The 23,197-nt window shown below is 48.9% G+C and overlaps 1 protein-coding gene across 2 annotated transcripts in view; it reads left to right on the top strand.

Annotated features, from left to right (window-relative positions):
• Positions 1-22,965, top strand: part of C15H10orf90 (chromosome 15 C10orf90 homolog) — a 252,369-nt gene extending 229,404 nt beyond the window's left edge. For both annotated transcript variants that reach the window (XM_043926098.1, XM_043926099.1), the window contains 4 exons: positions 802-979; positions 17,529-17,592; positions 22,639-22,738; positions 22,827-22,965. In XM_043926098.1, coding sequence (XP_043782033.1) covers positions 802-979; positions 17,529-17,592; positions 22,639-22,738; positions 22,827-22,865 — 381 coding nt within the window. In that variant the 3' untranslated portion in view covers positions 22,866-22,965. The remainder of the gene's footprint in view (positions 1-801; positions 980-17,528; positions 17,593-22,638; positions 22,739-22,826) is intronic.
• The last annotated feature ends 232 nt before the right edge of the window (positions 22,966-23,197 follow it).

The raw sequence follows: 23,197 nt of genomic DNA, 5'->3' as shown, positions 1-23,197 counted from the left end.
TCAGTGGTGGTTACTCTTCTCCAGTAAACCTGTGTGGGGAGCTTTGTTCTCGCATGAAGTCGGGGACACAGAGAGAGATGAGGCTGAAGAGAAAGCATGGGGATTCTGACCTCCTCTATGGAGTCTGCAGAACCGTTTTGCAAAGAAAAAGCTCTCCTGCCAGCTCTGTCTTCCTGGGGGGAGAAGCTGTTTCCGTTCGCTACAATTACTGCTTCTCCTGAAAAGATACAGGAGTCATGCTGGGAGAATGATCTGGTTCTGAGCTTCTAGAAGGCATCCAGCCTCCAGCAGGAGCAGGTGACTCCTAAGGCTTACATTCCTTTCCCACTATGTCACCTTGGAATATAGCATTTCGGGGCATTCAGATTTTGATCTGTTGGAGATGAATGAATTGCCAGGTGGAAGGAGAAATAGGCGGAGGTGTGCCTTTGATGCTGGTAACTCAGTCATGCTACAGTGAGGCCCTCAGTGCTAACTGAGACCTGTGTCATCAACAGGTCTGTGGCCATCTGTCTGTGAGGGGTTGGAAGAAAATTAGGGTGTGCTGTTGCACTGTACTTTTGATCAGCCTCTTGATCAAGTCAGATGGATGCCTTGCTTTTTCATGACACTTCTCTTAAAAGGTTTTGGGAGTTCCCCAGTGGTTAGGACTCTATGGTTCTGATACAGGAGGTGTGGGTTCGATCCCTGGCTGGGGAACAAAGATTCTGCCTACCTTGCAGTGTGGCCAAGAAATAAAAAATAAATACATGAATACATAAGTAGGCATAACTTCGTAAAATGTTTTCTTGGCTCCTCTAGGAGGCCCTGGAAGTCCGCAAGCCTCAGTTTATTTCTCGCTCACAAGAACGTCTGAAGAAGCTGGAGTACATGGTCCAGCAGAGAAAAGCCCAGCGGAAGGAGAGCCTGGCTCCGAAGCAGAGTCCCCTTCCTGTCCGCACCAACAAGAAGCAGTTCACCGTCCCCCACCCTCTCAGCGGTAAGCTGCAGCTGGCTCGGGAGGGCTGGCAAAACACAGGCCCCCAGGGCTCGGCGAGACGCGGACCCCCAGGGCTGGGACCCTAGTCCGAATCAATGTTCCCAATGGTGCCCCTGACACGTGCAGGACTGGTGTTCACCCACATGCCCAAACCTCAGGGTCACACAGCCTGCCCTGGGAGCCCGCCCATCTTGAGAGGCAATCCGCGGGCCCTGAATTCAGCAGAAATAGCTGGGGACAACATTCCCCATTTCAGCTGGGAAAGAAGCGCTATGGCAGCCAGGGTAGCCGGTTCAGATTCTTGGCTCCATAACAGATACTCCAAGAGCCCCGCTTTGCCCTTCATAGATTGCAAAACCGGTCTTAGGGCGAGAGGTGGACTCCAGTTTGTCTGCATCAACATTCGTCATCTCAAAACCCCTTTCCTGCTGTGAGCTCTGCGTCGGGCTGGACAGCTTTGGGAGCCCTGGGAGGCGGGTGTCACATGGACCCCACGAGGGCGGTGCTCCGGGATTCCCTGGAGAAGGCGTTATCGGGAACCTTCTCTGGGCCAGACCCCACGCGGGGAGCCGGGGAGAGCTTGGTGAGCAATGCTGGCCTCCGTCCTTTTGTTCGTGGAGCTTATAAACAGACTATTAAACCAGAAAGAATAACAAGAAGAGACAAGGGCAAGGATGGGGACATGGGAACATATTCTGATGGCCTGCCAACCCAAATCTTAAAATCTGGAGGCCTGGGGAAACCTCTGTTTTATTTCTTTGGATAGAGGAACAAGATCTTCCTAGCAAAATGTTCTGGGCCCCAGGAGGTGAAATCATTGGTCTGATTCTGAATAAAAGTCCTCTGGGGAAATAACCGTAGTCAATAAAATGCAGCTTAGCAAATATTACCAGGATCTTACAGAGCGGCTGGGGGACAGGAGGCATTGGAATAGGATTCCTGTTAACCACAGGCAGGCTGAGTCCCCCTCCGCCCGCCCCCCACCCCCAGAGCTCTTCTGGGGGAGTCATCCAAGACCTCAGCAAAGGGAAACTTGAACGCATCCTTCCCGCAGTGAAGGATCTGGCGGGACACCTGCTGCTCGGCCCTGGTGACCCTTCCCAGAATGCTAAGGAAAGGAAATCAGCGAAATGTATGTGCAAAGACTTTCCCTGCCTGAAAATGTGTCTCAAGTTGGCGTTTGAAGCTGATTGGCAGATATTGGCTATGTGGATGTATTCTCTGCAGGCTCCTTAGTTTCTGGCTCAACAGAGAGCCATCTGGGTTGGGGTGCAGACGTATCAAGTTGGCAAGAGGGACCAAGTGTCAGCCACGGCTGGGGGTCCCCCCAGGGCCTTCCGGGTCCAGGCTTGTCCTGGGGAGGGCTGCCAGGATGCCCATGGTACCTGTGGTGTGAGGGCCACTTGGCCTCAACAGTTTTGAAGATCCTGCTCGATGACGACCCTGCTCAATGAAGGTGGTTAGATAAGCGAATGTGTTCTCAACAAGTATGAAAGTGTCACATCAGAGCTCCACATATGTGACCACAAAAAGTGAGGTCTAACAGGCTTCCTTTTCAGTCCGCTCCCATCACTTTGTGTAAGAAAAAATGGAGACTCATGAACGTTTGGGAACTCGTTAGGCGTGAGACCATCCATCCTTGTCCCCTGGGCCAGCTGCCCTCCAGCCGTGCCACACCAGGGCCCCAGTGGCCTGGAATATCGCCATCTCAAATGTCAGAGGGAGGCTTCCTTGTCCTGTGTATTCATTTCCTAGGGCTGCTGTAAGAAATGGCCTGAGGCTGTGTGGCTCAAGGAACAGAAATTGATCCTCTCACAGTCTCGAGGCCAGAAGTCCAAAATCCAGGTGTCCCCTGGAACGATTTCTCCTGGAGGCGCAGAGAGGATCCGTGCCCTGCCTCTCTTCCGGCTCTGGGAGCTTCTGGCAACTTCTGGCCTTTCTTGGTTTACAGTTGTTTCATTCTGTTCCCTGCCTCCACCCACCTTGTGTCTGTGTCCAAATTCCATCTCTCACAAGGACCCCGGTCGTCGGATCAGGGCCCACCTCCATCCACTCAGCCTGACCTCATTTTAACTTGCACACACCTGCATGGATCTGATTTCTAAATCAAGTCACAGGGACAGGGGAGGAAGCACACCTTTGGTGAGGGAGATAGTTTTTTTTTTTTTTTTTTTTTTGAGGGAGATAGTTTTATCTCCTCTCCTCCAACGGTGATGTTTTGCCCCCAAACAGATATCACCCTCACATGTTCACATTCCTTGGACTGAAAAATCTTAAAATTGTGTATAATAATAAAAGATGATGAGACCCAGCCAATAGTTTTAAATAACCGAGGCACCTTTTTATTTCCCCAGTTCCAAGACAGTCCTGATGACTAGAGTGCTCTGGGAGGGCTCCGGCACACGATTTTACAGCCGCTCTTCTGATCCCCCTGGTATTTATGGCTGATGAGAGGTTTACCCTCGTGTTTGTTTGTGTTAGGCCGGCCCACTCAGACAAGTTCTGAAACCAGAGCCTCGTGTGAGCGCTGGACAAGCGCAGGAGCGCTTAAGGCCCCATTAAGCACGTCTACAGGCCGCATCTCGTCTTCAGCCTGTCTGCTGGCAAGAGGATAAAAGCGAGATGCAGATGCTTTTCTTACATGCTAAATTAGTTAATAAATCATATGCGTGAACGCGCTCCCGCTACAGTGTCAAGGCGTCTGTTAGAAGGGAGACTTGGATTGCTTTCCGAGCTGGGTTTGCTGCCTCTGATCAGGGCCCTCCTGGCACAGACCTGAGGGGTTCAGGTGGGGCCCTCAGCAGCTGACAGACGCCCCCTTGAGCAAGGGCTGGGGCAAAGCGTGCGCCGGACGTCAAGGGCAGTTACAGCGAGGGCCGGCGGGCCAGCTCTGCTTCCTGTTGGCCAATGAATCCCGGGCAGTCTCTAAGGGACAGGGGCAGTGACACGTGTGTGGGCACACGTGTGTGTGTGCACACGTATGTGAGTGTTCACTAGGCTCCCGCGTGGAGATGGGGGATTTTCACAACCAACTGGGACCCAAGAAATTCCAGGAAGTAGCATTATAAAGGTCCCGCTGGCAACCCCAGTCTGTTTTGACTCACTTATCACCTATGGCTTGCGTTCCCAAAGCTCACAAATACGTGGCCTCTTTCTCGCCTTGTCTGGGAGCCTCCCGGGCCCCCTGGGCTTGGCTCTAGCAGTGGCGCAAGAAGTATCTTCCTCCATCTCTCAAAAACCTTTCTTAAGGACTCTGTGTGCTGGGCACAGTCCCTGGTCCCGTGGACCTCCTCACCTCTGGGGGGAAAGCACCCAGGTACAAAAGGCAGTGATCTTGGGATTTGCTAAGTGCTGTGGAAGGGGGTTGCCATGACAACCCACAGGCTGGCCTTGCTCCCGCCATGGGATATGGTCCTGATGGAGGAGGCCTGGTACTGAGAAGAGACCCTGCAGCCGGGTCGTGGTGCAGGGTGGGGAGGGCGGGGCGTGCTGGGGGAGGATGTGGAAGCTGCATGGGGAGGGGTCGCCGAGTGCTCAGGTCGGCTGTGGCTGGACTGTAGATGGGGATGGGGAGAAAAGGGAGAGACCGAGGCACCAGAGAGCAGTCCAAGGGGGCCACCAGGCATTGTATCTGCTTCTTCCAGCGTTCTCCTTATTCTGTGATCAAAGCTGAGGCTACGTAGCTCCAGGCTGGACATGATGAAGGCAGGCTAGGGCAGGGCAGTGAATGCAGAAGGGTGACAGATGCAGAGGTTCTTGGGTGATGGAATTAGTGGAACGCGGTGACTGCCAAGTCACAGAAAGGAGATGAGCCTCAAGGAGGCTGGGGAGGAGGCTGGGAGGCTGGCCTTAGCTCTCAACCCCCGAGATGCCAACCCTTTAACTGGTGGGCCTCTGTCTCCTTCCCCAGTTGGAACTTTGCCTGCCCCCTGTCCCCAGAGTTACCTGGGGCTCTAGGCAGGGCTTCCCCTTTGCTCAGCTACCCAGGTCCCAGGGGTGCAGGCTGGTCCTGTTCGAGGGGCGACTGTAACCTAGGGATCAGTGTTCCAGAGCCAGTCCTTGCTGCAGGACACATCAGGGGCGGGACGGGCTGAAAGCACATGGGAATCACCAGTGCAGCGCCCACAGGTGGTGGGCGGTTTAGCCCCTGCACTTAGCAGGTGGCACGGCTCTGATGCTTTGACGGGATGCGAAGGGCTGACTCATTGCAAAAGACCCTGATGCTGGGCAAGACTGAAAGCCAAGGGAGAAGAGGGCGAAAGAGGATGAAGTGGTTGGATGGCATCACCGACTCAATGGACATGAATTTGAGCCAACTCCAGGAGATAGTGAAGGACAGAGGAGCCTGATGTCCTGCAGGTTGCAGAGTTGGACACAACTCAGCAACTGAACAGCAGCGTCACCCACAGGTAGAGGGGCTTGGTCAGTGTTTCCCAGGGACCCGTCTGTGGCTTTGTCCAGCCCTAGCTGTGGCTCCCCCAACCGAGCCCGCCCCATCTCCAGCTTTTAAGCATCCCTGGGTCCCACCCCCACCCTGCATCCCAGACCCCTCCCAGCCTGACTGGCACCCCTGTCTCCTTTTCCCAGTTGGTCACAGGCTGTCCTTCCTCACCCCTGGGAGCTTGCGCCATCGGCACCCCCAAACTGCCTGATAGAGTTTTGTCTGTCCCTCTTCTCTGCCCTGCAGCGCCCTGCCTAACCTCCCTAGCCCAGCTCAAGCCCAGCCTCAGCCTCAGTCTCTCACCTCCAAGGCTCTTGCATCTGATTCCAGTCCCGTGTGGTGACTTTGGCTGAGAAGTCGAGCCCTTCACTCACATGAATCATTGTCACTCCTGTATTCAGTGCTACAGATGGTCAGAAAACCAGGCATGCCGAAACAGCCCAGGTCGGCCTGCCTGCATCTCAGTTTCTTTCTCCTGACAATTGGAGTGGTCCTCGTGGCTCTTTCTGATGGTCTCCTAACCCGTGAATGGGTAGGAAATCCATTAGGAAGATGGTTTCGGGAAGGCCTTTCTTCCAGGAAGCCCTCCCCGACTATCCATCCAGTCTCCACCTCCCTACCTTTTTCACTGGAACACTCCCATCTCTTGTGTATCTCTTACATGCCCTACCTCCTTACCTTTCCACTTTGGATTATCGTCCTGTGAGTAAGCCAGCAAAACCTCCCTGGATTCTAAGTGCCAGTGGGCACACACTACACCAAGTCACCCTGACACGCTCTGCTGCGTGTAGCAAAGCCAAGCAACTTAATCTGAACTGCATTATCCACACTTTCCAAGGTGAGCCAAGCACAGCCATTCAGATCACGGACCAGTAGAGGGGCGGAATTCTCCGGAAGGCACTGCAGAATTCCTTCTCCAGCCGATCTGCTTTCACTGATGGTTTTTGGCTGGAACAAGTATTAAAATTAATTTGCATTCCCTGAGCGTTGAGCTAGAGAAGTGACCCAGCAGATATGAGATGGCTGGAGAAGTCATCGCAGTAATAAAAATGTGCTGTTCATCACGCAGCTAGTGCTGGCCACACCATCCCTACAATCTCCAATCTAATCTCCTGGATGCTTTTCCATCAATCATCCGAAAAAATATTTGGGGCTAGTTCTCCCGTTGCTCACAAAGGGATTTTAAAATGTGCTTATCAGATAAAAGTCAATTGTTACTTCATCAGTCTGCAAAGAAAACAAGAAGCATGATTTAGCTAAAAGACTTTCCCTCATTCAAAGATATTTGCATGTTGCTGTTATTGGTATCCTTTGCAGACCAAAGATAAAGGTGTTGTGTGTTGTATTTTTTTCCCCTAAAAAACACAGGAAGAAAAGATCAATTTATGTCTATTGATTAGAAGTAGAGTTGTAGGACAGTGTTATTTCCAATTAAAATAATGCAAGGTAAAAGCACAGAACTGCAGAGTGGTAAGGAAAAAAGTCTTTATGGGAACTCGCCCAATTGCCTGGATTTTATTTTCCAAATGATTTCCCTTTTATCCCCCAGTGCAGTTCAGTAATAAACCTTTCAGTGACACTAAGGATATAAATCTACTTGGCAACCAGAATGAAAGTTTATTCATCATCTATAAATCACCGTATTTTGTGGTTCTCTAAATAATGCTGGGAAACCCTGGACCTGAGCAGGCAGTGACTCCCAGATCAACAGCTAGCCATTCAGACATGTTCTGGATGTCGCTGTTTTATGGTGAAGTATGACTTGAGCCGTTGCCACGGTTTCTTTACATGACTAATTTAAACTTGCCATTCAGCCCACACACGCACGTGCACGGGTGCACACACACACACACACACACACACATACTCTTAAGAAAATGTGAAGGCAGTATATCACATTTTGTATATTTAAAATCCTATTTTATAGCCACAAATAATAACTTTGAAAACTGAAAACTAATTATAACTTGCTAATGTTCTGCAATCGTCACTTTTCCCCCCAGCATCATTAAGCCTAGACAATCAAAAATACATTCAAGAGGGAGACCAATTCCTTTGGATTATTTTGTAAACTGTATTCTCTGGGAGGTTTACAATGCCCATGTATGTTAAAGGCACTGATAAGTCCTGCAACAATGAAGCCTGCTTAAATTTGTTTAAGCTTATTTTCTCTAAACTTCTTTGACCTTGGAATGCTTTTATCTAATTCTTGAGCAACCATTTTGGAAACATAGCTCTAGGAATATTTGCTTTTAAGACTATCTATTGGGTTGGCCAAAAGGTTCATTCGGGTTTTGTTCTAAAAGATGTGAAGGAAAAACCCTAACAAACTTTTTGGCCAACCCAATACCATGCTTTGCTAAAGAGGCCCCGACTGGAATTTCAATCTGCCATTTCCCACAAAAATCTGAGACTGCGGGAAGGTCTTCTTCTCCTTATCTGAATCCCTTTGGTCTAGCAGTGCCAGAAAGCAATGATTGCTGCCCGGGGTCCTCTGGGCGGCAGGGTGTGGTGCCGGTTTCACAGACTGTGGCCAGCTTGGCTCCCTGGAGGCTTGTCCATTGACAGGCGCAGAACCTCTCTCCGCGTGGGCTCCCCTGGAATCTGTAACACGGCCCTCACACTGTCACCCAGCGGAGTCCAGCGGAGAAGGAGCAGCCAGTCAAAACCCCTTCGGAAAGCATGTCACCAATGTCACAACGTGAAATAACCAGGGAGGGTGGTGTTCCCCACACCAAGGGCTGAAAAATGGCAGAGAAGCAATAAGCTACCAGAGAAGTAACTGTGGAATTGGGGCAGAGGCTCGCCTTCCCCGTGACACAGGCAGCTGCATCAGACGATGCCCGTGGGGGCCCTGGAGCCAGTGACCTGATTATCTGTTGCCACGACAGGGAGAGTTTCTTCACACACTCAAAATAGGGATGCCAGAGTCACTAAGTGAAAATACAGGATGCCCAGTTAAATTTGCATTTCAGGGCATCAAAACCTCTTTTAGCATAAGTAGGTCCCAAATATTACATGGAATATTATTGTTGTTCAGTTGCTCAGTCATGTCTGATTCTGCTACATCATGGACCACAGCATGCCAGGCTCCCCTATCCTTCACCATCTCCCAGAGTTGCTCAAACTCATGTCCATTGAGTCAGTGATGCCATCCAACAATCATCCTCCTTCGCCCTCTTCTCCTCCTGCCTTCAATCTTTCCCAGCATCAGGGTCTTTTCTAATGAGTCGGCTCCTCGTATCAGGCAGCCAAAGTATTGGAGTTTCAGCTTCAGCATCAGTCCTTCCAATGAATATTCAGGGCTGATTTCCTTTGCGATGCACTGGTTTGATCTCCTTGCTGTCCAAGGGACTCTCAAGAGTCTGCTCCAGCACCACAGTTAGAAAGCATCAGTTCTTCAGTGCTCAGCTTTCTTTATGGTTCAACTCTCACATCCATACATGGCTACTGAAAAAACCATAGCTCTGACTATATGGACCTTGGTCAACAAAGTGATGTCTCTTCTTTTTAATATATTCTCTAGGCTTGTCATAGTTTTTCTTCCAAGGAGCAAATGGCTTTTAATTCTGTGGCTGTAGTCACTGTCCACAGTGATTTTGTCTGTCACTGTTTCCTTTTCTTCCCCATCTATTTGCCATGAAGAAAAGGGACCAGATGCCACAATCTTCATTTTTTTGAATGTTGAGTTTTAGACCAGCTTTTTCACTCTCCTTTTTCACCTTCATCAAGAGGTTTCATTAGGAGTGTAGGATATACTTATGCTAACAATGTTTCATTGTTGATCTGAAATGCAGATTTTCCTGTATAATATTTGGCAGTCCTTCTGCAAAGCCTGGAAACCCCTGGAAGGACGTGGCCGTTTTCCTTATCATTCTTGTTACCTTCTCTCAGTGGTCCTCAGACCTGAGAATCCCCTGTAGGACTTGAGAGCTCACAGGACACGGGTCTGGCCCCAGAGCTTCTGAGCCCGCTGACTTGGGGCAGGGTAAGAACTTTCACTTGTGATGAGTTCCCCAGTGATGCGGGTGCTGCTGGTCTGGGGAATGAAGGGGAAGCAGACACCGCACAGACGTTGGCGTTTCTGCTAAAGCATCAGCCCCACTTTGAGAACCACAGCCATCTATCTTCTGTAGCGAATAAACAGCCCATTGATCCCATCAGTGACTCGATTCTCAGGCCTCTTAGCTGCTTACTTTGAGACCTGAGGTTAAGTTGCTGACCTTCGAGACCTCTGCTCATCTGTAAAGAGGAAAACACCTGCTTTCCTGAGTCACAGGGTGAATTGAGGCACAAATGGGGGCCAGGGCAGGGGACGCTTGGAGACTGGTGGCTGTTAGCATTGTGGCTGCCGCTGGCGTCTCCAAGGTTATAGTGCATGTTCATATGGACCATTCCTGTGAGACCTCCCTAGGACCTTTAAGGCAGATGCTGTCCCCGCATGGAGCAGAGGAGGAACAGAAGACCAGCAAGCTTGAGTGGCCAGTTCCAGGGCACAGAGCACCAAGCTGAGGCCTAACCTGATTCAGGTCTGCAGACTTGGATCCCAAGTGGACATCTCTTTCATGGTGTGGAGGGTCAGGCAGGCCAAAGGAAGCATCGAAGCTACATCATAAAAACACGATGCTTAACGTACTAACACTAGTATTATTTTCATGAAACAGAAACCAATGATGATTTCCTGCCGTGTGTAATGAGGTCACTCAGAACTGGGGTCATTAAACCTTAGAGGCTGGTAAGACTGTCTAGCTCCTTTGGTTCGCCTTTATTCACCAGTGAGTTCATTGTGAGAAATGCTGTACCTGTTTTGCTGAACCCAGGGGGGAAAATGCACATTTTAGGCAACTGATGGGAGCCCTTGAGCGTTCAGTGTGTTAGCGTCTGGTCTTGTGTGGGGTCTGAGTCCATCTTCGAGTTTCTGATACCGCAGACAGCTGAGTGAACTGGACTTGCATGATTTTAGCCTGTTCAGGGGCTTCTTATGGCAGACAGCCAAGTAGACTGAATCTAGGACCATAAAGGAGAAGGCCTGGGGGACAGACGGGAAAGCAGCTTGTGATGGAGCTCTTGGGTCTGAGAGAGAGAGCAACAGAATTGTGGTAAGACTCCTTTTAAACAGTTTGACTTGGGGATCTGGTTTTTCTAACTGGGGGAGCTGAAGCCATGGTCCCTGGTCTGCCCATGTTGCATCAAGGATTCGACCTTATGAGGATGTGTGGGAAGGTTCGTGGGCTTCCAGAGTGCCTGGTGGGCCCTTCTCATAACCCCCCCACCACCCCATGCCTAGGGGCAGGTCAGTGTCAACACGTGTGCATGCTCAGTTGTGTCTGACTCTTTGCAGCCCCATGGACGGTAGCCCGCCAGGCTCCTCTGTCCATGGAATTCTCCAGGCAAGAATACTGGAGTGGGTTGCCATGTCCTTCTCCAGGGGATCTTCCCAACCCAGGGATCAAACCCATGTCTCCTGCATTGCAGGCAGATTCTTTACCAACTGAGCCACCAACAATCCCACGCCCAGACCCTTTCTCAAATCCATCCTTTAGCACCCAGCACCCTGTGTGTTCACAGAGTCCCCAGGATAGTGATTCTGCTGGAAACTCGAGGATCAGTCTGCATGTGCAGGAACCAAGCTCTCTGCAGAGAGAACAATTCACTTGCATTAACCAGAAGCCTGTGATGCCTCATTTCTTGACCTGAGCGTGGAAAGAGAAACAGATTTCTCTGCAGACCTCTGGTTTCTTTTTCATTTCTTAATTTTGGATACCTTTACCTGAAGGATCTGAGAACCTCCTTGCATCTCTAAACTGTGACATTAGTGTCTCTCTTTTGGGTCCGAATGATCATTGTCTGATTGTTGTAGAGCGTTATTTTTATGTAAATGAAACACACAACCTCCACCCACTACCCAGGCGCCTGGAATGGGCAGCTCACCATGTGAAACTGTCCTTCAGGGTCCCACAGAAGCATAGAAGGATTGCAGAAAGATGACGATGTTTATCCAGCCCAGGATTTTATCATCACAAGAGCACTTTGGAGGTGAACAACCTGTGAGTCTTTAACTAGCTTTTCTACGGTGCAATGCACATCGTTTAGCTTCTGGAGGGCTAATTAGTCCAAGGTAGACCCTTGGCTGTTGCCTGTGTCAGCAAATGAGAGATCCCAGTGAGACGCGCCGAATGGAAATGATGTGCAAGTAGCTGGATTCAACTCCCGAAGACCGTGATGCAATTATTCCAGCCGCAGGAAGGCCAGCTGCTCGCTGGCTTTGAAACTGACATAATGAACAGCCTCCCTTGTGAGCTTAGAATACACACCTACTGGGGCCTCTTTTTTAGGGGAAAAATCCTCTGGAGGTTTCCTTCCCTAAGACATACCTCATTTCCATTCCTTTGGGCAGGGCGTGTCTTTCTTAGAAGACACTGGGCGGTGTAGACTTGGCCTCTCTACTCCAAACTGGCTTGTTGGCTCCTGGCTGGATTCTCTCCAACAGCATCCCTTAGCTTTGGTGTTTTTAAGCTGGGGAAGCACATTCTAAAAGATCCTTCAAAGTGCTCAGGGTGACTGCCAAAAATCAGCTTCTGCAAAGGCACTGTGCTAATAAATCCAGTGTGAACTTGATTATCATTTAGATTACTTGTTCAATAGGAGAAATGAAGCTTTGCAATCAGAGCTGTAGATAAGGACTCTGTGAGGAGGATAATGAGCTCTGGACTCATAAACAACACATCACACTGGTGTCCCGGTGACCCTTGCTGCCTCTGGTAACACCGGTGGCTGTCCGAGTGTTCAGGCCACCTGTCCTTTGTATATGCACACATGTTTGCACACGAGGTGAGGGTTGTGATAAACACCCGCATGTGTTTATAGAGATTAATGCGGTGTCGGGCTTGTACTCAGCTGCTCCCCAAGAACAGCCTCAGAAGCACCAAAATCTTGGTAGCTGCTCGTTTGCTCACACTGTGTGTCTGGCCTTAACTCGTGAACTTAGCAATAAGCCAGTAGTTTGGATACAATAATGAGCCAGACACCAGACATTCAGGTTTAAAAAAAAAAAGAAAAAGAATTTTCCAGAAAGACAGAAATGGGCAATTTACTATCTTAGTAATTGTATTAAGGGGGACGGGGGGCGGGGGGGGGGGGGAAGCCTGCTCTATTTGAATGATAATGGGATGTAAATACAGCCTCAGTTCTTTCCTCCATATTAGTGAATTAGAATACACGAAGCTTCAAGGAAAATCCATAAAAGATCCATAAGCTGGCTGAAAATTGTTCTCACCAGTCACTTTAATTTTATAAAAGCAGAATTCCCATTAAAAGGGTATGGATAGATGGGCTTTCGCCGTATCTTTGAGCAAAGTGCGTGCAGGATGGTTTCCATCCTGTAAAACGAGGTCCCCAGTGGAGCCGGCTGCATATTTCCTTAAAGAACCATCTCCTGCTGTAGGCTGGTCCTCGCGGTCTTGCTGTGTTTCCACCCGGGGCCACCTTACTCCTGGACTCCCTCTCACTATCAGGACGCCACTTTCTTTTTCAAGATTCAGTTCGGCTGTGTCCTTCTGTGAAGTCTCCCCAGTTGCATCCCTTCCATGATGGACCACACAGCCCCCACGAGCCCTCTCCCGATGCAGATGTCAGTAGTGACACCTGAAGGCCACGTGTATCTGGCTCTATCCCTGGGCTGTGAGTCCTTTGTCTTACTGATCCTCGAGTCTACCGAGCGCCAAACAGGTGAAAGTTGAACAGTCGAATGAAGGGTGGCTCCCACCCAAAGCCTGTTTTTCTTTACGTCTTTCTTTCTTTTTACTTTATTCAACTATAGTTAATTTACAACATTATGTGAACCTCTGCTGTGCAGCATAGTGATTCAGTTATACATACATGTACACACATTCTTTTTCATATTCTTTTCCATTATAGTTTATCATAAGGTGTTGAATACAGTTCCCTGTGCGATACAGTAGGGCCTTGTTGCTTATCCATTCTGTATATAATAGTTTGCCTCTGCTAACCCCAGACGCCCCCTCCCTCCCTCCCCCATAAAACCTGGCTTTCTGTCCCACCTTCACAACCTGCTTGGTTCATGCTCCGTGGGTGTAGCTGAGTCCTGAGTCGTCCTATTTCCCAGTTGTCCTGATCGCTGCTTACCCAGCCACAGCGGTCTGACCAGTCTCCCTGCAGCCATGTTGGAAGGGACTCTGCCCGGTGTGCTTAGCCGCTCAGTCGTGTCCGACTCTTTGCGACCCCGTGGGCTGCAGCCCGCCAGGCTCCTCTGTCCACGGGGATTCCCCGGGCAAGAATACTTGTGTGGGTTGCCATTTCCTCCTCCAGGGGATTTTCCCAACCCAGGGATCAAACCCAGGTCTCCCGCATTGCCGGCGGATTCTTTACCGTCTGAGCCACCCAGGAAGCCCTTACTCTATCCAGTTGGTGCATATTCTGAACAGCTGCTGGAGCCATCCTTTGGGAATCCAAATCAGAGCCCCTACTTTAAACCTCACGTGGTTCTCTGTCTCTTACTCTGAAGGAACACTCAACAGACTTGAAATTCTCCTTAATAGACTTACAAAACCTAGCAAGGATGGTTCCCACCTCCAGCAGTTACCAAATGCAAGTTTGTGTGCCCAATGCATCGTGTGGCCCAACAATACCCAAAATATAGGGGTCTGGAGCACAGAAAGGTTTATTGGAGGGGCGTATAAAGAAAATGGGTGGCTCGTGCCCCTAAGTCCAACCTCCCCTAAGGGTTTCAGCAAAGCCTTTGTAAAGGCATGGTGAGTGAGGGAGGCGTTATCTTTGGCAAACTTCTTGGTGTGGGAACCCTTTATTCTTGCAGGTGTCATGAGGTTCCTGTAAACTTCCAACAGGTCGAATGATATTTTCTGTTTTGCAACTTTTCATCTCTATATGAATGGAAGAGTGTTACACCCTTAAAGGTCAGAGCCTTGAAAAAGGGCTCTCCTGTATATTTCAGGCTTTCGGGAACATTCTTAACTCAAAGCAAAAGCAATAGGATACAAAGATTAATGAAATGGATCTAATAGAGAGTCAGATTTGTTCTTCCCTATTACAAGGTGCCCACTAGAACCATGGGAGATTCTGGTTTAGATCCCAGTGCCCACACGTGGGAATCATGGTCAGACTCTGCAGGTGGTGGTGGAGTGTGGCCTGGGTGGAGAACCACAGCAGTCTTTGCTCTCACCTCTGTTCCCCACCTGCCTTCTCACGCCCTCCTTCCTAGCACTGTATGCGCCATGGCCCCCTGATCCTTCCTCATTCTCCCTCACAGCCCCCACAGCCAGCTCATTTGGATCATAGTAAAATATATCCTCCTCAAGCCTTCCTGACTCCCCCCCAACCCACTTGACCAAGTGGCCAGGATTCATTTTCATCACAACACTCACCTGATACTTTGTAGCTGGTCTGTTCATTATCCAGCTTCTCCCTCAATCTTGAAGTCTCATGGTGGCAAGATCTTATCAGTGTTTTTTTTTCTTCTGAGCATCCCCTGGAGGCACAGTCATTGCTCCTTCAATGTAGGAGGAAGGGGGAAGAGAAAGAAATTTTTGAATGATCACCTGGGAAACTGACCAGCACTTGTCAGGGCTCCCAAAAGGTGGATTCTGAAACCATAGGTTGGTGACCATGTTCTGAGATTGAGGGCATGTGTGGGCAGGGCTGGACTTGTTTGGACTGAAACCCAGCTCTGTCACTCATTCACTGAATGACCCAGGGCAGAGGACCCTTGGCCCTTTGAACTTTGATTTTCTGACCCTGAAATGCAAAAATTACGAGCCTGTCACAGGGTTGGTGTGAAGACCCATTGAGATCCAATAAATACTAGCAGTTTATTATGACCAGTAGTGCTGGCCCTCTGGTGTCACGCTGCCCCCTCCCTCTTCCGGCCGCCTTCCCTCTCAAAGTGCCAAATGTGCTTTTTGCTTTTTCTTTTTTTGCTCTAATGAGGTCGGAAGCCATTACAACACACGATGATTTATTTCAAACCACTTCCTCCAGGGAGGCAGAACTTTGTTCTTTTCCTCTCTTCCCTCGCATTCTGAAAGCCTCCATTGCTCATCCGATGAGCCTGGTGCTGTTAGGAAAACTCAAGATCAACAGCGACCAGTGTGAGGCATGGGCTGGAGCCTGCCAGCTGGGGTCAGCGCTCCTGGACGCAGACCTGCTTGTTTTGCACCTAAGTTGGCTGCTGGACCCAGAATTTAAGCTTGTGCTGGGGCACAGCGGGCGGAGAAGAGTTCAGAAAACAAAACAGAGGAGGTGCCCGATAGTCACATTCGCTTGTGTTTCCTCTTGGAAAAGAGACCAAAGCTTCATTGTGGTATCAGGTGCTTAAAAGAAATAAATCAAACTGAACCAAAACAAAAACAGAGCTAATATCTGCCGGGAGACCACAAACAATTGAGCTGAGATTTTTTAAGTGTTTTTCATAGTGTTTCTATCCCCCTGGGGACCTTGCCTCAGTCCACACCAGCCTCTCCCTCATCCTGAGTCGCTCCTGAGGAACGCTGTGCAGACTGGAGTCTAAGTCTGCAGGCAGCTCCTTCTCCCTGGAGTGGGAGTCTGTAGGAAGACACATATTTGCTTGCCTGAGACCCTGACTGCCATGGCAACACCCCCATTTCTTTGGAACGCTGTTGGGCTCTTCCTGAGGTCTTGGGTTCTGGCCTGGCCCTGTCTAGATCGAGAGGGTAGGGTGGGTACTGGGAGGTGTCTTGGCAGATCAGAGTCCTCATGGTGAGGCTGACTCTCCTGGTTCATGTGGCCCAATGCCTTTCCAAACACTGGGGATGTTTCCCCTTCACTGTGAAAATTCTGATTTCTTTCTCCTTTCTCTTGGTTCTCCTTTGAATCTTGTCTTTGAGGTTGAGTAACGGTACCATCGTTTATGTTTACAACCGGACAGAAGACAAGCTCAGCCACTGTGTCGTTTCCATACTGTAAATCAGAGCCGTGTTATAGTTGCCCAGACAGGAAAAGACTTCTTCATGTCCTTGCCTCTGGTCCGCCTTCTTGTATATTCTTAAAAATTTCTGCACATTCTCAAGCTTGGGGTATCTGAGATGGCTCTGTTGGAGTGTTGAAGATGGGGAACAGGCCCAGGTGGGGAGGCTGACTGAAGCCTGGTGGGGTCTTGGCTGAGGACGCCAGGAGCCTGCCTCAGTTCCATGACTGAAGGATGCTGAGTCACCGTCTACTTCTGCCGAGTGAAGGCTGGTGTGCTGGTTACCATCCAGGTGTTCCGGGCAGTTTGTGTGATAGCCACTCAGATGCATCCCCGTGCAGCAAGCACCCCAGGAGCATTTTGGGGTGCCAGACTCTTGGCTAATCTATAGGGCCAAGAGTCTCTCAGGCATCTCACAGTTGTATCAAAAGGGTACTCACTATTTTTTTTTTCTTTCTAAAAAAAAATGCAGACCATTTTTATGAGTGCCATCTGTAAACATCCTTGCAATTAGCAATGTGTACTTTCATTAAAAGACATTCCAGACTGGGTGATGTGTAGCCACTGGGCGCTGTCTCAAAGGACACTAGACAGATGTTACTGTTACGCTGTTTTCCATTACATTTTCTGACCTTGGAAAGGACTAATTCCTCCCCCTTAGAAAGGGAGTAGAGGCTGAGCATCCACGATGGAGACTGTAGTTGGGAGTGAAAGCTCCTGCCCTCGGTGGCCTCAGAGGCACCAAAAACCTAGTGTGACTGCTTTGTGGACGGGATGACCACCTCCCCGGCCCTGCACCCAGAGTGACGCTGAAACACGTTTTTGTGCTGCCCTGGCACGACCCCAGTAAACTGTGACTCTTTGTTGCTCAGTGAAGCCTGCAAAGCAGTCACTGCCCAAGAAGTCTGTTAGAGCTGACCCTGAACTTCATGCTGTGTTTGACTGTGGTCAAGGCCAACCTATAGGTTGCCGAATTTGATACAATCATGCGTGGTGTGTGTCTATTGAGTCCTGCGGTGTTTATAACAGGCTGGTCTTGGATTAAGGATGGATAACAGAGAGTCACGCAAGCCTGCTGTGATGTTTTTCTAGGTAAGTGCAACATCCGTATCTTCTGAAATTAATCATCTTTTCATTTTTTTCCCCAGATAACTTGTTCAAGCCCAAAGAAAGGTACATTTCAGAGAAGGAGATGCACATGAGATCTAAAAGGTACTTGGTTCTATTGTGTGAGGTGGAAAAAGTGGGGGAAGGAGGGGTGGCTTGCTGGATCCAGGCAGTGTCCAGCGGGACCATGACGTTTCGGTCCACGTCTGAGCTCTGAGGTCTTCTCGGCCATGAATGAATTTGAAAAGCTGGCCCAAAGGAGTGCAGTTGCCGAATTGCGCCTCTGAATGTTGATGTCGTTCTTAGAAAACCCTTAGGAAGGTGGTGGGTCTTGAGTTCTGAACCAGTCCAGTTATTGGTCTCTAAGAGATCCCCAAACTCAACAGAAACGTTTCTGCGTGTTCCTGCCGTTGCTCTAGGCAGGTGCCGTTTATCACTGTGCGCCTTTGCAGGTAATTTCATAAGAGGGGGAGGAGCCAGGTCTCTGGGCCTGCAGGAAAGCTTCCAGGCCTGCAGGAAAGCTTCCAGGCCTGCAGGTGGACGGTTTGAGGGGGCCACGGAGCCGCAGAGGGCCACGAGCCGGCCTTCTTGGCGCCCGGCTGCCGCAAGCTCTCCATGTCCTGCTTGGCTGGTTGCAGTTCTGGACGCCCCCTCATTCTCACCAGCACACAAAGGCTGCCATTCTTCCCGAGCTCAGCCCTCCCAATCCACACGTAATAACCCGGCAGAGTTCGCCAAGTTCATGCAAGTAACATGTCATTAGTTTATAATAAACTATCTGGCATTAGGGGGGGATTATAATAATTAAACCAAACTGATAGGGCAACTGAGAGAAACCATTGAAACAGGAAGAGTACATTTCTCCCCACTCTAGGCACAAAATCTCTGCTTTTCCCATGATTATATTGTTTCCATGATCATTAGCCAGCTTTGATTATCTGTAGGGAATCTCTCTGTAAATTAAAAAAAAAGTGTCAGTGGCGGGAAGGGGAACAGTCCCATTAACCACCGGCTTCACAGCATTCTAACTGGGGGGGTTTTAAAGGGCCACTGTCAAGACCTGCTGTTTCAGATGTATGAAACTGTGTATACCTCATGCCCAAAGCATTCCTCTTTCAGTTTGGTGGAAAATTCAGCCAAATGGTCCCCTCCTGGTCCCTAAGCCCAAAGCCACTATTGTGGAGGCTTGAAATTAAAATGCTCGATCTCAAAGCAGCATCTGTGGACAGAGCATCGCCCTGTCATCTTACTGAAGACGGAGCAGCCTCTGAGAATACCAGAAAGTAACGGTGCTCTGTCCCCCGTCGCGGCTTCCCTGGCTGGACACAGTCAGAGAGGCATCTACTCTGTGGTCTGCCCTGAGTGGACCCAGACCCCGGCTCTCAGCCTTCACTCCCCCGCAGAATCGTAATGTTTCTTTCATGTTCTTTGTTACTAATTCTATTACTAAATTGCACTTTCATTTTAAATATTCAAGTGCAGGAAAGAGAACTGAAGTCCCTCATGACCAGCTATCCCTCCTCCTACCCCACTTCCCCAACCTTGTCCTGCCTCCAGAGACACCATAGGTATCAGCATCCTTTATACCCTTCCAGGCCTTTCTCTCTGCCTGAAAACAGACATTACTTGTTACATATACAATTGTCTAATTTTTGACCATAAATGGGATCATGCTATGTATTATCTTTCTGTAACTTGCTTCTTTTACTTTATGTCTGTGGGGTCTTTCTATGTCAGAAGATATAGATATGGATGACTTTCTTCACTGATGCAGAGTAGTCCATTGCGTAAATGAACGATAATTTGTTAAGGATGTTCTTTTAGGAAAATACTGCAGCAGAAGCTCCAGGATTGAGGCCTAGGAATTTTTATCCAGAACACCCCACATAGTCAGATGGTTAAGATCGGGACAATGTGTCTCTATAGGTGCAGAAGGATTTCCACTGTGGATCTTTAGGACATGTCATCTTTCCTACTGATCCTGACGGCCTTCTCCTGGCTCCTTCTAGAACAGCTCCTGGGCTTGGCGGTCGTGTGTGCACTCATTAATTCATACCATGCTGACGCCCCCTGTGCCAGCCACTCTGATGGGTGCAAGCAGTTCCCAGGTTACTTTATGCAACATGGTTGGGGCCAGTGTTGCAAGAAGTCAAGCAGACCAAGGCTGGGCTCCCAGCACCTCATTCACCAGCTGAGGGACGTCACTGGCCTCCTGACCTCGCTGGGCCTGGGGCCCCTCACTCCCATAACAACAGGACACTGCAGGACGTCTCTTCCACCTGGTGTGATGGCTACCTGGGAAAATTCGTGTCAGATGATTAGACTAGTAAGGGCCCCTCCTACACTGTTGGTGGGAATGTAAATTGGTATAGCTCCTATGGAGAACAGTATGGAGGAGGAGCCTTCAAAAACTGACAATAGAGCTACTATATGATCCTGCAAGCCCACTCCTGGACATATACCCAGAGAAAACTGTAATTTGAAGAGGTGCATGCACCCCAATGTTCATAGCAGCACCATTCACAATAGCCAAGACATGAAAGACACCTCAGTGTCCATCAACAGACGGCTGGATCAGGATGTGAAACACACATACAGTGGAGTATTCAGTTCAGGTCAGTTCAGTCGCTCAGTCATGTCTGACTCTTTGCGACCCCAATTATCGCAGCATGTCAGGCCTCCCTGTCCATCACCAACTCCCGGAGTCTACTCAAACCCATGTCCATCGAGTCGGTGATGCCATCCAGCCATCTCATCCTCTGTAGTCCCCTTCTCCTCCTGCCCCCAATCCCTCCCAGCTTCAGGGTCTTTTCCAATGAGTCAACTCTTCGCCTGAGGTGGCCGAAGTACTGGAGTTTCAGCTTCAGCATCAGTCCTTTCAATGAACACCCAGGACTGATCTCCTTTAGGATGGACTGGTTGGATCTCCTTGCAGTCCAAGGGACTCTCAAGAGTCTTCTCCAACACCAAAAGTTGGAGTTAGTTCAAAAGTATCAATTTTTCAGTGCTCAGCTTTCTTCACAGTCTAACTCTCACATCCATACATGACCACTGGAAAAACCATAGCCTTGACCAGACGGACCTTTGTTGGCAAAGTAATGTCTCTGCTTTTTAATATGCTGTCTAGGTTGGTCATAACTTTCCTTCCAAGGAGTAAGTGTCTTTTAATTTCATGGCTGCAGTCACCATCTGCAGTGATTTTGGAGCCCCCCCAAAAAAAGTCTGACACTGTTTCCACTGTCTCCCCATCTATTTCCCATGAAGTGATGGGACCAGATGTCGTGATCTTAGTTTTCTGAATGTTAAGCTTTAAGCCAACTTTTTCACTCTCCTCTTTCACTTTCATCAAAAGGCTCTTTAGTGCTTCCTCACTTTCTGCTACAAGGGTGGTGTCATCTGCATATCTGAGGTTATTGATATTTCTCCCGGCGATCTTGATTCCAGCTTGTGCTTCTTTCAGTCCAGAATTTCTCATGATGTACTCTGAGTATAAGTTAAATAAGCAGGGTGACAATATTCCTCAGCCATAAAAAAGGATGAAATAGCGCCATTTGCAGCAACATGGATGGGCCTAGGGATGATCATACTCCGTGAATTAGGTCAGATAAATATCATATGATATCGCTACACGTGGAATCTAAAATAAATAATGATATAAATGAACTTACCTGCAAAACTGAAATTGACCCACAGACTTTGAAAAGAAACTTATGCTTCCCAGGGGGAAAGGGTGGGGAAGGGATAAAGTAGGAGTTTGGGAGTAACACATACGTACTATTGTGTGTAAAACAGATAATCAACAAGGACTACTGTGCAGCACCAGAAAGTGGACTCAGCATTTTTTAATAACCTATCTGAAAAAGAATATATGTACATGTATAAGCTAAATCACTGCTATACACCTGAAACTAACACAACATTGTAAATCAGCTCTACTGATTATAGCCATACTGTAAATCAGCTGTATATTTTATTCAGTAAAGGATAATTTTAAAGGACAAATTCATAAAAAAGATGATTAGCCTAATGCCCATTAACCAAGACGATGTCTTGCTAATGTTGCCATTATCAATCTTTTTATACATTGTAATTATTATTTTAATAGGGGAACTTGTTAAATTTTGTTGGGCTTTCAAACATGAGGGAAAATAAAAGAGATGTTCAGCCACATGACACCAGTTCAGCATCCTCAAAGCTCAGGCTGTGTGTCCCCTCTCTGTCCGTGGATGCCAGCCAAAATCTTGTTTGGCGTCAGTACATACGCAGTCTCTGCAGGGAGGTAAGAAGGAAGTGCCCAGAAGGAGGCTCCTTGAGGCCCTGCTGGTGTCGTGGCAGCTCCTAATTTTGCACCAGGACAAGCATGTGATGCTTACGCCTACGATGTGTTTGGAATCAGCTTACCTAGGAATGCAGTAGGTGAAGAGGCAGACTCACACATTTCGTGTGTGTGCTGCTCCAATATGACCCCAGCTACATTCATAGATTCGCTGCTCCTTTTCCAAGTCACAGGAAGACAAAAGCTGAGAGGCAAAAAAAAGTATTTGGTAAAAAGTAAGTTTACACTCAGGGGGCTTCCCAAGTCACTCAGATGGTAGAGAATCCACCTGCCAATACATGTGATGCAGGAGACACAGGTTTGATCACTGGGTCGGGAAGATCCCCTGGAGGAGGAAGTGGCAACCCACTCCAGTATGCTTGCCTGGGAAATCCCATGGACAGAGGAGCCTGGTGGGCTGTAGGCCATGGGCTTGCGAAGAGTTGGACACGACTGACTGAGCATGCACACACACACACAGAGGTGTACACTCAGAATGGCCAAATCAGTAGACCTGGCAGCTCTCATTTTACAAACAAGTGGTCAATTATCACAGGGGATAGAGAGAAAGAAAAGTGACTTCTAAATAAATCCCTGGCCCCTCCAGCTCTGCCCTGGGTGGGGCCCCATCTACTACACAGCCCCCGCCTGGGCAGCCCCCTCTGAAGACAGGCAGGGGAGTCCCAGGTCTCGGGGTCTCCAAGACGCAGGGTGGTCCAGAGGGGGCTGATCTCCCCTTTGAAATGGAAGTGCCTGCTGAGAAGACAGCAGGCAGAGCCTTGGCAGACGCACGCGGTCCCGCTACCATTTCAAAATGTTTTCTCAATTTGTTTCAGAATCTATAATAACTTGCCGGAAGTGAGGAAGAAAAAAGAGGAACAAAAGAAAAGGGTGATCTTACAGAGTAACAGACTCCGGGCTGAGGTCTTCAAAAAGGTAAGGGCCCGGCTGCCAGCAGGTGTGACGGGTGTGTGGTGCCCAGATGCTGGGCCTGAACTTGACGTCTTTGTCTCTGCTTCCCCAGCAATTACTGGACCAGCTCCTTCAAAGGAACGCGGTCTAACCACAGGCTGCCCCACCGACCCTCTACCTGGACCTGGGATGACTTCAAACGCTGGATAAACCATTAAACTTAACCGTATCTTCATGACGTGAAACACTTATTTTACTTTTGATGTTTTTTTTTTCCCCCATAAAGCAAAGCATAGCTTCCTGAATTGCTGACTTAAACCAAGCAGAAACGATAACCATTGAGGAAATGGATCTTCAGACTGCAGTGGGGTAATCAACCCAACAGAACCCACTTGATCCAGTCCTTTCATTTTTTGACTTCTGAATTTTACCTTTTGCTTCTGATGTTTACCCCTACAATTTCCACCCAGACACAAAAGCCTT

The sequence above is a fragment of the Cervus elaphus genome, chromosome 15, assembly GCF_910594005.1.
Source record: "Cervus elaphus chromosome 15, mCerEla1.1, whole genome shotgun sequence".
Classification (NCBI taxonomy): domain Eukaryota; kingdom Metazoa; phylum Chordata; class Mammalia; order Artiodactyla; family Cervidae; genus Cervus; species Cervus elaphus.
The sequence above is the reverse complement of the archived record's forward strand: the minus strand, read 5'-3'. Positions and strand labels throughout refer to the sequence as shown.